The 18691-nt window shown below is 38.2% G+C and overlaps 1 protein-coding gene and 1 pseudogene across 1 annotated transcript; both read right to left on the bottom strand.

The window, feature by feature from the left end:
• Window positions 1-9850: 9850 nt before the first annotated feature.
• On the bottom strand, window positions 9851-10638 carry LOC131848079 (uncharacterized; annotated as a pseudogene).
• Window positions 10639-10691: 53 nt separating this feature from the next.
• Window positions 10692-11798, bottom strand: LOC131848165 (neurofilament heavy polypeptide-like). The gene has a single exon (XM_059197937.1). The coding sequence runs from the start codon at window positions 11796-11798 to the stop codon at window positions 10692-10694; it is 1107 nt and encodes a 368-aa protein (XP_059053920.1).
• Between the last annotated feature and the right edge of the window lie 6893 nt (window positions 11799-18691).

Raw genomic sequence — 18691 nt, 5'->3', positions numbered from 1 at the left:
TTATATTTTTCTCTATCTATTGTAACCTCTGCCTATTGTATCGATAAAAATATTACCAATTATTAATACAAACTTTTTGCTTCATATATCAATGCTATAATATCTATATAAATATACAAATTAAATCAATAAAAATAATATTTATATGTATAGCTACATTTATTTATTATTTATTCAACCTATATATATAATACATATAAAATAAATAGGTTGAATAAATAAATTAACACCATGAGGCATTTTCTCAAATAGCAAAATGATATCGATATAGAATCCCATAGATTGCAAAAAGAGATTCATGTAGGTGGACCGCCTAATTTCGAATCTAGGACCTCTCGGCCTCTTATACAAGTCCCAATTTTTTGTTACTAACCCTATTGTCCACTTTGGCTAGATAATTCTATAAGAAAGAATGGCACGATTTTTTTTTTAACAATTTTAATTCTGTTGGTCGCAGTAGTATTTTATAGCTTCACCCCACGATAAGAGGTGCGGATGGCACTCCAAACCCGCGGAACGACTTATGGAGCGGCTGACGGCCAACTCCTGGATGACGGATACGACTTTAGTCTGAGGGCACCGCTAGGGGTTCGAACCTCGGCTCAGGTCGTCGTAATTTTGGACCCCGTTTGATTTGGACGGAGTATTGATTGGATGAGCGACTAACCAGTATATTCTATATGTGTTACGTCAAACACGGTCAGTGTGAATGAGCCAGAGTGAGTCAACGCGCACGTCCGTCTCTTTCTCAAAACTCATAACTCCTTTATTTATGTCTTCTTTACCCGAGCTCCCGGAGATCGTGTTACATAAACTCCATGTTTATGGTCGTGGGTTCGATTCTGATGTATCGGTTACTTTGGCCGTTCGTTTCGTACACTTGTTTCGATGTAGATACGTGATGAAGTCAGCAATGCTCTTTGGGAGATATCGATATATGAGGTTAAGCAATATTTAAGACAGGTCATTCCGCGCTTTGGATGGGTGACCGAATATATATATATATAAGAAAATGTTATTAAGTACTTATATTAATGTATTGAAATATAATAACTACATTAGTACCTAAGGACGACCTCGATGGTCAAACGGTTTAGCACTCCGCCCTATTTTTAGTGGTCGCGGGTTCGATTCCTCGGTACAAACATTTGTATTCATAAGTGTGATTGCTTGTATCGGCTCGAGTTTTCTACGTATATTATGAATTTATTTACATAAAATGTATTTAAGTTCATATATCAATTATTTAAGTATATATATATATATGAACTTAAATACAATATAATGGTCATATTTATATAGGTACATATAAATATGACCATTATCCCATATCTCACGAACTCCTAATTTATGAGCTACAACCATAAAAACACCATGGCTACCGATCATTGCCGTAAATGACCGTACTTTCTTCGAAAAGATAAATTTTTAAGCCAATTATAGCTATAAGGCGGCGATTCCAAAAATCTTCTATATACACAAGCATTATCTCAAATCTCATGGTTTCATTGGTCTCAAGTGATCCTTATCAATACAACATTATTTCTGTATTTATCCACTACATATTGTTATTCTAAAACTGACCTTTTATCTCTATGATAAAGTTGATATTTGTGTGATGATTTTTTAAGATTAACATGTTTTTAAGTTGGTTTTGTATAAAATTGTCAGTCACGAGTGTTGAAGTCGCGTGGACTGTTTACAAGCTGATATTTAAATATACACGATGTTTATTCCAATATACCATGTGACCCCATGGTTTTATGGGGTTCAATAGTTACAAACCAGTAGCTTATTTTTCGTCTCATCTCGAAATCACTCTACTCGCGGTAGATTTGACATATCATAAGAGTCTGTAATAGACCTACATGAATAAAGATATTCTGAATTTAAAACTTTTTTTGCTTGATATATACTTTATAAAATATGTTTAGAAACATCATGGTACAGCGGTTTACTATATCTGTATCTGATTGTAAAGATTGCAAGTTCGAATACCGACAGCAAATGTAATTTTGACTTATATGCAATATTTAGCCTACGTATCTGGAGATGAGGGTTTTAATAATGACTACTGGTCCCATTGCTAGCAGTGACTCTGACAGGTCGACTTCTCGTGGTCTCCTGGTAGGTAACAATCGTTGTTAATCTATATATATATATAAAAATGAATTGCTGTTCGTTAGTCTCGCTAAAACTCGAGAACGGCTGAACCGATTTGGCTAATTTTAGTCTTGAAATATTCGTGGGAGTCCAGGAAAGGTTTAAACGCTGATAAATTATGAAGAAATTGCATGGAGAAATAGTAAAAACAACAATTTTATTCTTCCATACAAACTGTCAAACAGGCGTTCAAATATTTATTGCGTAACTTAAAATTCAAAATTCCTTAAATTCTGAGGCGAAACAGAGTTCGCGGGGTCAGCTAATTCTTGATAAAATCGTCACAACTGACTTCCCTTTAGGCGACATAGAGACATACTCTATATCGCCTTACCAGTTCATCATTAGGAGAGGTTGGTGAATCATTCCATATCCATCAATTTAAAATAATATTTGTAACTGTAATAACTCTACAGTATTGAAAACGCGGTTAATAAACCAAGATGGCGACATATACATATCAAAATATTTAAATATCGAAGTGTATACTTTTTAAAAACAAATTAGTTCCAAATTTTTTTTCTGTTCTGTTTATTAGAATTATTAAAAGGCAAAGGGAACTGTGCCCATGCAGCCATATCTGCATGTTTTTGATGTTCTTATTTTGATTACTTTATTTTATGCCTGGAATTGTTGAGATAATGTAGTCAAAGTGCAAAAAAGGTTTCTAAGTCTCTTATTAGTTCCCGAAGAGAGCGCGGGACATACTCCCCACCATGGCAGACCCCAAGGAGTCTCCAGGGCAGAAGAACTCGCCGTATAGAAAAACCGCGAACATCGAAATATACACTTCTCTTGCGTCAAAATTCCCCACACAACCAGCACCCCATCCGAAAGACTCCGAAAGTCACCAAAACGAAGAGCACTTCCCGCGCTTCCGCCATCTTTTCGTGTCCTTCCAAAGACATGGCTACGTGTCTTTCTATCAATTCTACATGAATTCGATATTCAAATGTCTTTTCGAATCTCCTTCCATATGTCTGTCTTTCTGAATTCGATATTCAAATATTTTGATACGAGTTTCGAAATATTTGAATATCGTATTTACAATTTTTAAGATACTTATTTATTTGGCGGGATATTGTTAGTCGATTGTTTTTCTTTTTTTTTTTTTTTACTAAACGGGACTAGGTGCGCAATTAAGATATATATAAATAAAAATTTTATTTTCTTTGTTTCCACAAAAGAGTTTCGACGTCTATTTTTTTAACATTAAAAGCGCGGTAATCTTAATGGATTCTTTGTGTTAATACTAATTACTGAATAAAAATGTACGACAAGTAGGTATTGGTTCCGATTAAAGTATGGTCAGAAACGTAAATGTATATGAAAAATTTATAAATTTAATATCTTGCTCAGGAATATTATTATTCATGTGAATATTATATAAATTTGTAACTTTTATTTTAATTTTTCTCTTCTCGACGGAAGCAACATTTGTCTATGGTTCTGCGATAACATTTTTTGTTAATACTGATTACCACAAGTTAGAGCCGTTACACAGTTATTTTTTATAATATCCCAGATCCGTGAACAGGTATTAAACTAAACTGTGTTTACCAAAAACCTAAGTAGTAATCTGAAAATAAATTTTCATTTTTTCATACTAAATTGATCACGTGACCCCATAGTTTGTATGTAGCTTTTAAAAAGCTTATAAAATAAGCTGCTTGGTAATAGTAATAATAGAGACAAAGATCCATACTTTGTAAAAAGTGCTCTGTTGTACCAATAAAAATGTGTTTTTAATCGGTTACATTTATATATTTTTATATATACCACGTAGATTGCAAACAAGCATACGGCCCATCTGATCTTAAACGGTTACCATAGCCTATGGTCGCCTATGACACCAGGGGTGTCACGTGAGTATTACCGATCCCTAATAATTCTATTAAACCATCAGGGATGTCACGTACGTGTTGCGGACTCGTAAGTATTCTATTAAATAATAATATTATAACTGATTGACCTTTTCTTGCACACCGTACTAATTTAGATTAGTACAGGCGTCTCCACCCACTTTGTTTTTCGCAATTTTTCCAAATGCCAAATTCTTAGTCCCCAAGGGACGAACTTAACGTCCCGCCTTCAAACAATAAAGGTAATGCCGCGAAATCGCTTCTCCCCACTGATCAGTTTGCCTTTTTTTTACTATAAATACTTTTTGTTTCTGTTTAAAGAAAAATATTGTTGAAATTACGATATGCCACAGCCCTGACATTACAGTAAAAAAAAGATGTAATCATTAATTATGAAACAAAAACTTTGTTTAACAAAGATTGTGGGAGGAGTATGATATTTTCCATACTTATAGTAGGTATATATATTATATAGAGACACTCATATTTCTTAATTGCATAAAAAATATGTCTAAAATATAATATTATTTATATTAAAACATATGTACAAACAAAGGCGTCAAAGTCTCAACCGTCTATGGTATGACATAGACTGTTTACCATCAGATGGGCCGTATGCATGTAATTGCTACGTAGTATAAAAAAATACATCTATATTTTTTAACTAGCTGTTCCCGCGACTTCGTCCGCGTGGAATTTATCTTTATATTCCTGAAGAAAAAGATTTTTCTAAAATAAAAATTGCCTAAGTTACTCCTTATTACATCAGCTACCTGCTAATAGAAGTCCAGTCAAAATCGGTCCAGCCATCTTAGAGATTAGCTGGAACAAACAGACAGACCGACAAAAATTGCAAAAAATGTTATTTTGGTGTATGTACCATATTTAATGTACCTACTAATTGTGTATTGTGCGTATTGAAATAAATAAATAAATGACCTATAATCATTACACATAACTTATTATCTCTGATCAATGCGACGGTTGACTGTTAGAGAATGTAATCAGGCATTAAGTCGCCATGCATACAACTTTATTTGCAAAAGAATAAATAAATAAATAAACTCCTTAACCTTTCGAAGCAAGTTTGTTACCCAAATCGATCACACGTATCGTTTTACAAGCTTTACTTAATTATATCCAACCGGAAGTCTAATTAGCGATCCATTAAAAAAAACAAAGTTTATTATCCTACTTCCGTACCAAACTTCCAGTTCGACAGCCAGAAGAATGAGAGTCGAGAAAAAAAATGAAAAGAAATCCTGAAATTCAGCAAGTTAATGATGACGCAGGAAAACAATTCGGTACCCATTCAGATGACTGAAAATGGGGGAATCGTTCGCTGAAAGAAAGCCCTCGAAAATAATGCGGAATATGAAAAGAATGGCGCGGACAAAAAGGCAATTGAAGGCGAATATAATGAAGTACACAAACAATTAATACACGACAGTTAGTGCCGAGTGATACAGGAGTCCGTGTCCATTTAATATTACCACTAGAGGCACACATATCATCATAGTGATAGTGATACAGGAGTCTGTATACATATAATATAATCATTACGAGCTCTCAAACTTCTGTATATAGTGATAGTCAATACAGGAGTTTGTGCATATTTAATATTACCACTAGAGGCACACATACCAACGTATGTAGTGATAGTGATACAGGAATCTGTGTGCCTTTAATGTAATTATTTAAGACATGTACATACCTGAATACAGTGATGGTGATACAGAAGTCCATTTATGTAATATTACCACTAGAGGCACACATATCATCGAATGTAGTGATAGTGATACAGGAGTCTGTATACATATAATGTAATCATTAAATGTGCAGGCTACCAACCCCCTTGCATTAACTAGCTATATAACACAGATTATATAAAAAAATGGTTGTCTAAATGTCATATAGATTCGCTTGCTAATGACTAATTTAATAAGTTGTTACATAAATTATTATTTGTTATTTTTAATCTATATATATTATTCTGATCGGAATCGGAAAGTGTATAATATGAATGTGGATGGATGTAAAGGGAGGGGACGCCCTAAGAAAAGATGGATGGATTGTGTGAAAGATGATATGAATAAAAGAAGAGTATGTTTATATATGACGACTGATAGAGAGCAGTGGAAGAGAATGACATACTGGTATGGTATGGTATGTTAGACTCCATTCTCCGCAATTAGCCTCACATTCGGGCCGTTGTGCGTGTAGAGCCAGACTACTAACGTAGCCAGCCAAGCTCCTCCCAAAAGCGCAGAAGACTCCTGGTGTCTTCGCAGGCTTCACGGAGCGACCTCACCGTTCCGAGGATTTGTTTTCGTTGTTGGGCCACTGCCGTGCACTCCAGGATTACGTGAGCCGCCGTTTCTTCAGCTTCAAAGCAGCCCCGACAAAGGGGCTGTCTGTAGCATCAATTTTGTATAAGTGTTTGTTTAAGGAACAATGGCCCGTTATTGTCCCTATCATTATTTTAAGGTTTTGTCTATCTAGATTAAGTAGACGTGTTGTTAACCGATGGTTCATTTTTGGAATTGCCACTTTATATTGTTTGCAATCAGTGGTTAGGTTCCATCTTTGGTTTTGTATTTCGGTGGATCTCTGGCGAATCCAGGTGCGAAATTGCGAGAATGGTATTGGCATGAGCGGGAGGGGGCCTGCAACCACCATACCGGATCCTACTCTCGCTAGTTCGTCCGCGGCGTCATTGCCATATGATCCGCTGTGCCCCTTTATCCACTGGATAATTACTCCGTTGTGCGATGCAATTTTTTCCAGGGCGATGTGGCACTCGATTATTAGTTTGTTGTTGGATTTTCTGTTCTGTAGTGCTTTAAGCACGGCTGCACTGTCCGATATGAATTTAATGTTGAAATTGTTGACCCCTAACCTGTATACGGCTTTTGCTGCCTCGGTCAGGGCAACACATTCGCACTGAAAGATCGAACTGTGTTTGCCGAGCGGTATAGATATGTTCATGTTGAGGTCAAGGAATGTGCCCCAGCTCCTGAACCGTTCTGTGTTTTGGAGCCATCTGTGTATATGCGTAGTTCATTTACTGCAGATTGGTCCCTTTCCTCCTCCTTCAATTGTATTTGGTATTTCCTGTTAAACGAGTGGTATGCTTGAGTTCTGTCACACGGAGCGGCAATCAAAGGTTCATATTCGATTGCTTGGTTCAGGATGGTTGTGTGAGAACTGTAATGGTTTTGCCCCATAGACCTAGATGGTATAATCTTGTGGCAGCTATAGCTGCTTCTTGCTGTATGTATAGGTCAAGGGGTGTAATGTTAAGGGCTATTTCCATTGCCATTGTTGGGGTTGTTTTCATACATCCAGTAACTGAAGAGCATGCAAGCCTTTGGAAAGATCTTAGTTTGTTGACTGTGGTCGTAAGTTTCGACCTTGTCCACCAAACCAAGGCCCCATATGCCAGCATTGGTCTTATTACTGATGTATATAGCCAGAGAGTTATTTTCGGGGAGACACCCCATTTATTACCAAGCATTTTCCTGCATTGATAGAATGCAATTGTGCTTTTGTTAATTTTGTGATCAAGGTGTTTATTCCAGAGAAGTTTGCTGTCTAGTATGACTCCCAAGTACTTGACCTCCTCCTTAAGTTTAAGCTCTGTATTAAAGAGTTTCGATAAAATGAAAGTACCTGGAGCTCTTTTGTTGGTGAACATGATGAGTTCTGTTTTAGAAGGATTCACGGAGAGTTCATGGTTTTCGCACCATCTCTCTATTGTTCTGAAGACTCCTCTCATGCGATCGCATAAGGTTCCCTCAAAATTTCCTGATATAAGTACAGCAATGTCGTCTGCGTAACCTACCGTGTAGAGGTCGTTGTCGTTGAGCTCCTCAATGAGTTCATTAACAACTAAGTTCCACAGGAGTGGCGACAGGACCCCTCCTTGTGGACATCCTCTACTTACGATCCCACGTGTGGTAGTGTTTACGGTGAACTGGATTGCACGGTTTTTCAGCATGTTGTTTATCCATTCTATGAGAGTTGTTGGTACTCCATGTATGGTAAGAGCGCGACTGATACTGGTAAAGTTCGTTTTATCAAAGGCCCCTTCGATGTCTATGAAGGCACCTAGGGTAGGCTGCTTTGAGTTTAGCGAGTTACCAATGCGACTTACGACGCTGTGGAGTGCTGATTCCGTTGATTTGCCTTCACTGTAGGCGTGTTGGTTGGTGTGCAGTGGTTTGTTTATACATATCAGGTCTCTGATCTCTTTGTCGCAAAGCCTCTCCATTGTTTTTAGTAAAAACGATGTGAGACTAATTGGTCGAAAGGACTTGGCCTGTGTGTAGTCACCTCTGCCAGGTTTCGGAATGAAAATTACTTTCACTTCACGCCATTTCAAAGGTATGTATCGGTGAGCTAGGCATGCCCGGAAAAGTTGAACCAAGTGTTCAGCTATTATGTCACCGCTCCATTTCAGGAGAGCCGGAAAAATACCGTCTAGTCCTGCAGCTTTGAAAGGTAGAAATGTGTTGATTGCCCATGTGAGTCTTTCTCTGTTTATTACTCTGCTTGCTATCTCCCAGTCCGAGCTGCTGGTTGTCCTACTTTCCTGGGAATTCCATGAGTGGTCATTGTCCGCAAGGAATCCTGGGAAGTGAGTTGACAGTAGTAGTTCGCAGGTTTCTGTGTCATTTGTTGTGTAGCTGTTATCCGATTTTTTAAGACAGCCTATTGTGTGTTCTTTCTCTTTGGAAAGGCAGGCCTTCACTTTGACTGCTTGGTTGTTATTGTCTATGTTGGTACAGAATCGCCTCCAACACTCTTGTCGTCTGTGGCGAATTAGTTTTTTATATTGTTTCCTTTTAGTTGTGTATTTGTCCCAGTCACCTTGTGATCTACTGTTCATAGCTGCGTTGAACAGTTTCCTCAGCTTCCGTCGATGTTTCTCTAGTTCGAAACACCACCAGTGTTGCCTACCTTTGTTTTTGGGTGTGGTAAGAGGGCAAGACCGTTCGTAGCTAGAGGTAAGTATGGACGTAATGTTGTTCGCATATTTGTCTAGTTCCGTTCTGTCAAGGTTGTCAGGGAGGGAGAGTTGTTCCCCTACATAAGCACTAACTAATCCTATGAATTTGGATTTGTCCGTGTTCCGGGGTATCCGTCTCGGCTGGGGTTTTGGTAGTGATATGTCAATAGTAAAACGGATCCATCTGTGATCGGAGCATGAAAGCTCGCTGGACACATGCCAATCACGAATGGACCCCGAGATGCCTGTTGATGTTAGTGTTAGGTCTATTATGGTTTGTGATCGGGCATTTATGAACGTTGGTTCCGAGCCCTTGTTTTGTAGAGTGAGATTATTACTAAGAATAAAAAGAGCTAATTCCTCACCTCTGTTGTTCGTCTTACTGTTGCCCCACAGCGTGTGGTGCGCGTTGGAGTCAGTGCCGACGACCAGCTCCAGCTTCTCCCTCTCACAGTACTCAGCCAGCTGGCCGAGCTCTGGTGGTGGTATCTCCCCGTCGCTCGGCATGTACGCTGAGGCGAGGACGATGTCGGGGAGGTGTGCTGCACTGGTAATTCTTACTGGTGTTAAATCCCTTGAACAGAATTCGTTGATTAGTGTTGTTTGTACATGGTTGGGTAAGAATACGCATGTTCTTGGTTTACTTACGGAGGTATCCAGTATCACTTTTCCTCCGCTATTTCCGAGACCACAAATTTTGTTCTTCCTGATCCACGGCTCTTGGATCAGGGCTATGGTCTCTGCGTTGTTCTCCAGCACTCTGCGAAGAGAAGCCGTCGCAGTTTGGCTGTGCTGGAGGTTGCACTGCAGGATCTTAGTCTTCCCGTAGGGAGGAGTAGAGGACGCTATCGCTAGCTTCGCTCTCTCCTCCCTCCGCCGAAAGCACTCTTCATCCAGGATGAAATCCGGAGAAGGTGGATCCTGCACTTCCATCGCAGTCGGAGTTGCTACTCGTTCTGCCGCAGTTACGGGAACCACTGTCGACGTTGTCGGTTTAGGATCCGTTTGCTGCTCAGCAACTTTCGTAACTTCCGACTGTTTAATGTTTGGTTTTGTTTGATGGGAACCATCTTTGTCCATGAAGCGAACGTAGATGTTTCCCATCATGTAGTAAATCCTTCTTTCCTGGGCCCTTAACACGTCGACATCTGTCTCAGGAATACGGAAGAACAGACAAGTCCCTGGTGGGTCTGTCCTGATCCTCTCGTGTGTCAGGGTCCAGGAGTTCATGTTTAGGTTACTGTTCTGTCCCGAAAGAAGTTCCCGTAGTTCTGTGGTGTCCCCGGTTTCCCCTGGAACGAAGAGCAGGCACGGCACCTTCTTCGGGATGGCCGATTGTGGTCGAACGACTAGGCTCGAGTCTTCCACTGGAGAGGCCATGGTTTGGACGGTCTGTTCTAGCCAGGCTCTGGTGAAGTCATCCTCGCACCAGGTTTTGAGGACGCCATCCGCAAAATGAGCCTTGCCTCGGAATTTCAGGTCCTTTCTGGTTTTGGCTGGGAGTGTCAGGTTGGCTCTTATTTGTTGCCTGAGCCTCACCTCAATCTGCTTCCTGAGATCCTCAGCTTGGTCTTGTGTTAGGTCAGAGTAGGGTTCCACCATGACCGCAACACAGAGTTCGTTGGCCAGGTAGGTGGCTGCCGCTTCTGCGTATGTCATAGAACCCCTACCCGTCGCACCAGCGGTTCTGGGTTTTTTACCTTCCCCGGTTGGTGTGACGGTGTCTTCTGGACGTGTACGCTTTTGCGGTCTTGCCTCGTTTTCGGGTCGTTTGTCCTGGGTTTCTTACGACCTCGCGGTTTCATGCTGCGCTTTTGTGTGCCAGCAGCCAGAACGGCCCTCGTCCCAGTTGCAGGTGCACTGGGTCCACTCGTTGACGCCTCCCCTTTAGGTTTGGTCGTCGCTGGGCAGGACCCGAGTTGATGCCTCGCAGCATCTACCGCTTCTGCGCGTTGTGCCGCTGCCTTGGCTCTGGCTTTCATGCGCCGCTTCTTGGAGGCCGATTTGGGTTTTATTAAGGTGTTCCCTGGTTGTTTCGGCTTTGATGGTGATTGGATCGCGTCTTTCAGTGACGTCAAGTCCATAGCCTGGTTGTCCGATTCGGTCCCTGATGCCGCTGAAACAGACATCTCCTCCGATTCCACCTTGAACAGTGCCGCCAGGTTCACCTCGGATGGCTCACTCGTTGACGCAGCCTTATTAGGCGCATCGTGGAGTGAACCCTTCTTTGGTTCCCCTGGTGCGGCGACTATCTTCGGCAGAGAAGTTGGAGCTGCCTTTCTTGGCGCATCTTTGGTCGACGCTACTGGTACTTTACGGAACGCAGCCTGGGTTGGCGCATTCCGCTCAGTCACCTTTTTCGGCGTGTCCCCTGACGCTGCCTCTTCCAGCGCATCTTTTGATGATGTGGTTGGTACTCCACGGGACGCAGCCTTGGTTGGCGCATACCGATCGGTAGCCTTCCTCATCATCTCCTGCGACGCAGCCTTGCACGGCGCATCCTTGGATGACGAGGATGGTACGTCACTGGACGCAGCCTGGGGTAGCGCATCCTGTTCGGTACCCTTCCTCGTCGGTTCTTCGGACGCAGCTTTGCTCGGCGCATCTCCGGTAGAGTGTCCAGGTGCATCAAATGACGCGACCTTGATTATTGGTCGTTTTGGCGCATCTTGCGACGCAGCCTTCGATGGTCGTTGCTTTGGCGCATTCGTAGACGCAGCCTGTTGCTTCTTGTTTTTTGGTTTTATTGCCTCTAGATCCATGAGTTGGTTTTTTTTATATACTTCACCTCAGGAGCTCTCCACCCTCCACGGAGCCCTCACTTCGGGGACGTCATTCGTTCCACGAATGATCGCCAGAGCTACTCCCTTGGTATAGGTCCAGCAGGCTGAGAAGTGGACGAGTCCGCACGCAGCGAAGCACAGCGAGGACACCTACCTCACGAGACGATGAGGCAGGCTAGCCCCAAAGCACCGCGCCACGCCGACTGTCACCCCCAGCTCGCCGAGCCTCGCTTGACTGCCCGCTTATGGGGAATCGCAGCCGGTTGATCGTGGTTAGCTACTCCACGACCGCCCGTTTGAGAGGAAATCCAGACCGAAGAGGTGTGTTGTGAGCAGCATACAACTACAGCCGGTACCCTGCTGCACTCAACCGCCAGGACTCCTTCATCCCTCCGTACGGGTCACCGCGCACGGCACAAACACGCGGGAGGTCATTACTATCCACCTTCAGTTTTTTGCTCGATGATGGACACGCAAGGACATGACCTCTTCATCCCTGCATTTGTCGCCCGGTAGTTTCGGTTACGTCTATTTCATAGGGAACTAGACCAATAACAGGGCGGCAACCTCGTGAAGGATATCTACCGAACTTGCCTTAAGGATCTACACGACTTGCGCTCTCCCTTAAGACCGCGCCTCCCTACCGCCTCTGAAGGAGGTGGTAGAGTAGGCCTGCGTCCATATCTCACTTTTTTTTTTTTAATGAGATATGACTGCAGGCCCGCCCCTAATATTAGATAATATTAATATTAGATAAGATTAATATTAGATATAAAAACCTACGCATTTTGTTCAGTAAATGGAAATGTATTAGAAAGCATATAATTTGATAAGTATAGAAGCAATAAATATATAACGTTAAAAAGGCTGGAAACATCTTGACAGTTGGGAACTTAGCATAAAATCGTCATGAAAATCCAGGGATCGGCTTGGTGTTGAGCTGATTTCCGGGCTTTTAAGCCAATTGAGAACATTTCAAACCTGCCGCTATGAAAACTCGAACGTTATCAAACAGAGAGAGTTGCTCATAAATTCGAGAGGCCTTTTTGCCGTAATGCCTTTCATATTTCTCCCGAAGCACACTGCGGGTGCCGCTAAAATAAATTACAGCCATCAATAAAAATCTCAGCGAGAGATCCTACGACTTATTTAATTTTTATTCCATCAGAGCGATATTTATCAAATATCAACGCTTTTGGTATATACCGATATTCCATTCATATTTTATTTGTTTAACTTATTTTTCAGTGAATTGTGTGGGTTATGTGTATTCATACATACTACTCACATAGTCACATATATGCATAATTTTACCAAAAATAGTTCTACACAACATATAACTGTATTAATAAAATTATTGTATCCAAATATAATTCCAAATTACTCTATGTAGCTATTTAGAAACTGAAATATCATTAAGTGAGAACACGTCTATTATGCAAAGGAGTATCTACAAACGTAGTTACATAGAAATGGATCTTTTGATCATACAAAATCTTTTGTGTAGCTACCTATTGAAATAATACTATACCGAGGATATGAAATTCAGGAAACAAATTAATTTCGATGTAAACGTCGAATGATGAAGATAAGTAACAATAGATACCTGTGGAATAGGTAGAAGTATCATGTTATCCGTTTACATTGTGCCAAAGTATTGAAGGGTCGGTGTTAACTATTAAATTGTCTTTTCAATAATGAAGTCATGCTGAAATTGTTCGCTTAGAAAATGGAACTTTGTAATAATGGTTTAAAGCTCTATATGTTCTCTATGATTTATATGGGTTAGTACACTTGTCTTAATTTACAAATATTATTACGTCAACAAGGTATTAATGTATCAGGGCACTGAAATTTATTATATATACATACCTATTGGGGCAGCGGGGTGCGAGTTATAATATCCTTAAGATATTGGATTGTAATTAGGTATAGAACAATAATTTATGAAGCAGGTGCTAAGTCAATAAACGACGGATCATGTGATTTTGCTAATATATATATAAAGCGGGTAAGGAAAAGAGAAGAGAATAGACGGGGGCATTCACTGTCCTTAATTTACTGGCCGGTCTTCTGCTGCGTAAGGGTCCTCTTCCTTGATCGGATGTCCAAGCAAGGTACCGGCAGTTAACTGAACATCCTCGGTCGATGTAACAAGCGTTACAGCGTCCTTCACACCAGAGGGCAGTGAACCCCCAAGAGACAAAGGTTATGAGGACGTATAAAATAATTAAATGAGCGCTGTATGGCGCTGACATATATTTTATTAGGGGAGGTATTTAATATATTATTCGCTATTATTATTAGATATTTACTTTATCCCCTAATTGACTTAACAAATATATTTCTAATTTACGTGCGTTTATGTCATACTTTAATTTTGGACTGATTTCAGTGTTCCTATTGATAAAGTTCAAATAATGTGGTGTATTTACACTAGTTTATTACAACGGAATAATACATACAAATGTATTATTCCGTGATTCTTCTAAGGTTCGCCTAATTGAAAGATATCTAAAGGTTTCTTTACCACAGGATAACATGTAAACTGCACATACAGTGATATTTGTATATGACACAGCAACTAAACAAGTCGATACATGCAACTAGAGTAATCAACTCGAAACGCATTAACGCCGATATGCCTTCAAGCGAGTTTAATATTACAGCCTCCATTCCGTATTTCAATAGCGCTTTTGTGTGGATCGTAGCGGTCTAAGCAAAGGTGAAATTGAAAATAGGGATTACATTATTACATGGAAATGTAGATTATCATAAATTAACTAAAATATAAAAGACAATGATTTCGAAACTATATTCCCGGACATGTTCTCAAACTTTTCAAATTGATGATTTATTTTTTAGATCTCCAGACGTTTGAATTATTTATCTAATCAAACTTTGCTTAAGTCAGTAATAATAAAATCTTGAGAAATAAAACAATATCAAATCAGATATTTGTAAATAAATGTATATTATTATATACGTATACATAAACAATGTAGACCGGTACAAAATATTATCATAGAATACGATATATTTTTTTTTACGATATATTTTTACCTGTATGCATCGGATTTATTATATGTTAAAATAAATATCACATTTGTGATAATTTTGCAGTTATGCGATATATAAAATGAATTCGTGAATATTTGCCGACCCAATATTAAATTTGTAAACAAAAGTTACCAACCACAAATAAACTTGACAAAATTATTTGTATTGGTTACCTGGAAATATTACAATATTGGTAAGTAGCGCGCATTAAGCAAATTATGTGCATTCGTTAATTACTCTTCACTTCTAAAGTTAATCAAAATCAAAAATAATTTTTTCAAGAAGAATAATTTTAGCTGCTTCTCTACAGAAGCAGCTAAAATGTACCTACGTACAGTTTTTGTATTAATTTTTTCCTCTAATTAATTGGTTGAAAGAAACCTCCTTATTTACCTACCAGCATTAAGGCCGCCATTTTCCTCACATCTTATTTGTACATTAGTTTATATTTATCTATTTATACAACTTTTATACTATTTATTGCACCAGATATATTAACAGAGTAAAAGTGTACAAAAAACGGTCTTATCGCATATATATCATTTGCATCTCACTTCTTTATTTAAGTCAATATAATCGCGTTATTAGGTTTTATTACATTATGTTCTATATAAATAACATGTAAAAATATAGTTATAATTGTATGATTGCATGGTTTTTCAGGCGTCCATAGGCTACGGTAACCATTTACCATCAGATGGACCGTATGCTTGTTTACTATCTACGTAGTATAAAAAAATATTTGTGATATTTCTATCACACGTGCTACAGGCATAAAAATAAAATGAAACAACTACCATACAAAAAAAATCTATTCCCTATATAATCTATTTTAAAATGAATAGAAATATAGCAACAGTGTTAGACAACATTTTCAGTTCCATAATTTTACGTGTGAAGTACTACATCGCTTCATTTTATCTCGTGTCGTCGTAAGGGAAGGTTCTAATCCGGATTAATTAATCCTCAACTCTGGAAGTGCGCCGAGAATTCAACCCGTTCAATATATTTCGGTAACCCGGTCGTGTATACCCCGCGTAAATTATACGTTAATATTATATATTAAACTACTACTACACATAGATGAATATAAAAGTAAGTAAAAGTTCTTAAGTTTATTAACATATACATTATATAACTAAAATTATATAACGATATTTTATTTATATAATGGATTGAGAATGTATAGTTCCATTTCGATACTAAAATTAAAACAAAGCACTGTTTACTAACATTACTAATAATAGTCACATGACTATTTTTATATAATTCTTTATTACATACAGTATAAAAGATTTTATGTTATCTTTGTAATGAATATACTTAAAACACATTTCACGGATTTATTATTTTTTAAAATAAAGAGTATATTTATCAATTCCTGTAAGAAAAATTAACTGTATATCTTTGGACTTACAGTAAAATCTAAAATAGACATAAAATAAATTTATATTTTGCATTCATCGAGAAAGATTTCTTAGAAATACCAGAGAGTACCGGAGTCAGTAAAATTACCTTTCATAATACCGCGTAATACCTTCTTTCAATTTTTAATTTAATAAGTAATACTTATTGATAGTATAATTAAATATTAGTGAATGCTTTTATATTTTACTTTTATATGTAATTGGAATAGAAACAATCGGTGCCTACATACTGAACCACAGACAACACATCGTTATGTGATGCTCATGTTACACTCATACATTGCACTCCACCCAATCTCACCTGAATTCGCTTATAAACAGTATAGTCGACTATGCATCAAGGAGGAGTTGATAGTGCAATTCATGTATACAGGCGACGGTTGGAGCTTTCAACCGAAATACATCTTATAAATAAATCTATTTTTACCTCCAAACGGCCTAGCCTAGATAAGAAAGAGGTGCTCATACCCAGAGCCACTATGTATAAAAATATCTCGGTAAAATTAATGTTCTGCATTTTGCAATTTACAATTAATCATCATTACTAATTATTGTATAGATTTCAAATATAAACGTATATTGTCTGAGAAAGCGTTTTAACTCGTATATCGATAATTTGCTTCATGCATCGTAATCTAACGCTAGTCTATGTTGAGCCATGTATTGTAAACTTGTCGCAAACGAGCTTCTTGTGTTCTTGTAGTTTGCAGTACAGATATGCGGATACAAATTCACTCAGGACGACATCGATGAGCTGCTCTGCGAAATGCAAGCAGAAGAACGTTATTTATAATGTGCTAAATTGTGTTGCAAAGGACATTAATTTTCCACCCCGTCGATATATGTGTAGGTATATATATATATGTGTAGGTATTACCTGCTTCATTATGGTTATGTCCTGATCAATTGTCTGTTAGATGTAATATTACAATGATAGTACATGGGGTTAATGTAATAAATCTAGTCACTGTCTTGATCACAGATTTAAAATTTATTATTTATTTCAAATTCAAATACATTCATTTATGTACCTTAGCTGCTTATGAACGTCAAATTGTTTGTATTATAAATTTTTCCCAACCAACCAATTCAGTATATGGCTCCATCTATGAGTTATTTAGATACATGTATCAAAACGATTATTGACTGACAGGCATATAAGAAAAACTATGATTGGGGAACTTTATGAATCTGAAAGAACCCAAAACAAGTAACAGTTAGTAATTTTGTCTGCATTTTTGCGCATCTGTGCTGGAAATCTTACAAAAGCTTTAACCAATTTGGGCGTAGTTGGTGATTGTGCATTGGGTTGATGTAGTTAGCACAATGCTTATTGAAAACTGCACTTCACTTGCGCTTCACTTATAATTTTCCGTTTGTGTTGTGCCAATCGGTTAACAAAAAATAAAGTAGGTGTATTGTTATTATATTAGGTTATTTCGAACACCACAGCGAACATGTGCGTAGTCGCGAGTCAAGCCAGTATGTTAGGTAATATTATAAAAATATTATATTTTCTGTAAATAAACTATTAAATCAATTATACTTATTAATGTATCTACTCCTACAGATCTGGAAAGAATTATTTTGTATATAAACAAATCAATCAATGAAATAAACAGAACAAATTCTGTTTGCAACACAGCGAATCATTGGGAAGTGTTATTACAAAAACAACCGGCACAGGTGTTGCCTTTCCAATTTAGCGTCGACCGAAGAGGATGTGCGACGATTTTCATTTCCTCTACAAGCCACATGCGACACGCTACGATTACGTTGCGATTGCTCTGCGACTGGACTGTGAATATCGGATAATAACAAATTTATACGTGTATGAATATTATTTTGTAGCGGAAAACATGCTAATGGAATGGTTTATATACTCGTATTTTACGTATGTATCTAATCATTTTAGATAAAAATGTCATTTAATTGACTGACTTACTTAATGGTAGGCATTCCATTTGTTTTTGTGCAACATCTTTCATTAAGATTCTGCTACTACAATATTATAGCATGATGTTATGTAGCGTATTATAGGCTTTTGAATTAAAACACTAAAATTATTTTTTAATTATAAGTAATATTTGCTAAAATTAGCGCTTTTAATTAAACACACTCAGCTTTATAATATTAGAATAGTTTTGTTACTTATGATTTAATCACACGAATTTATTGTATTGATATTATAAGTTATATGAACTTAAAATATCAATACAATAAACCAATTACAATACGCTAGTTTACACAGTGATAATATTTTACATATTAGTGAGTGTACGTGAAGTTGAGACTATAATTATTTTTCAGCTGTTCTGTTGTTGAAAATATATTTTTCATCCAAATATAAAAATCTTGCATCAAACAAACTCGAGCGAGCGTAGT

The sequence above is a fragment of the Achroia grisella genome, unplaced genomic scaffold (assembly GCF_030625045.1).
Source record: "Achroia grisella isolate CSIRO2021 unplaced genomic scaffold, CSIRO_AGI_Agris_v1 utg109, whole genome shotgun sequence".
NCBI classification, from domain to species: domain Eukaryota; kingdom Metazoa; phylum Arthropoda; class Insecta; order Lepidoptera; family Pyralidae; genus Achroia; species Achroia grisella.
This window is presented reverse-complemented; position numbering and strand designations above follow the sequence as displayed.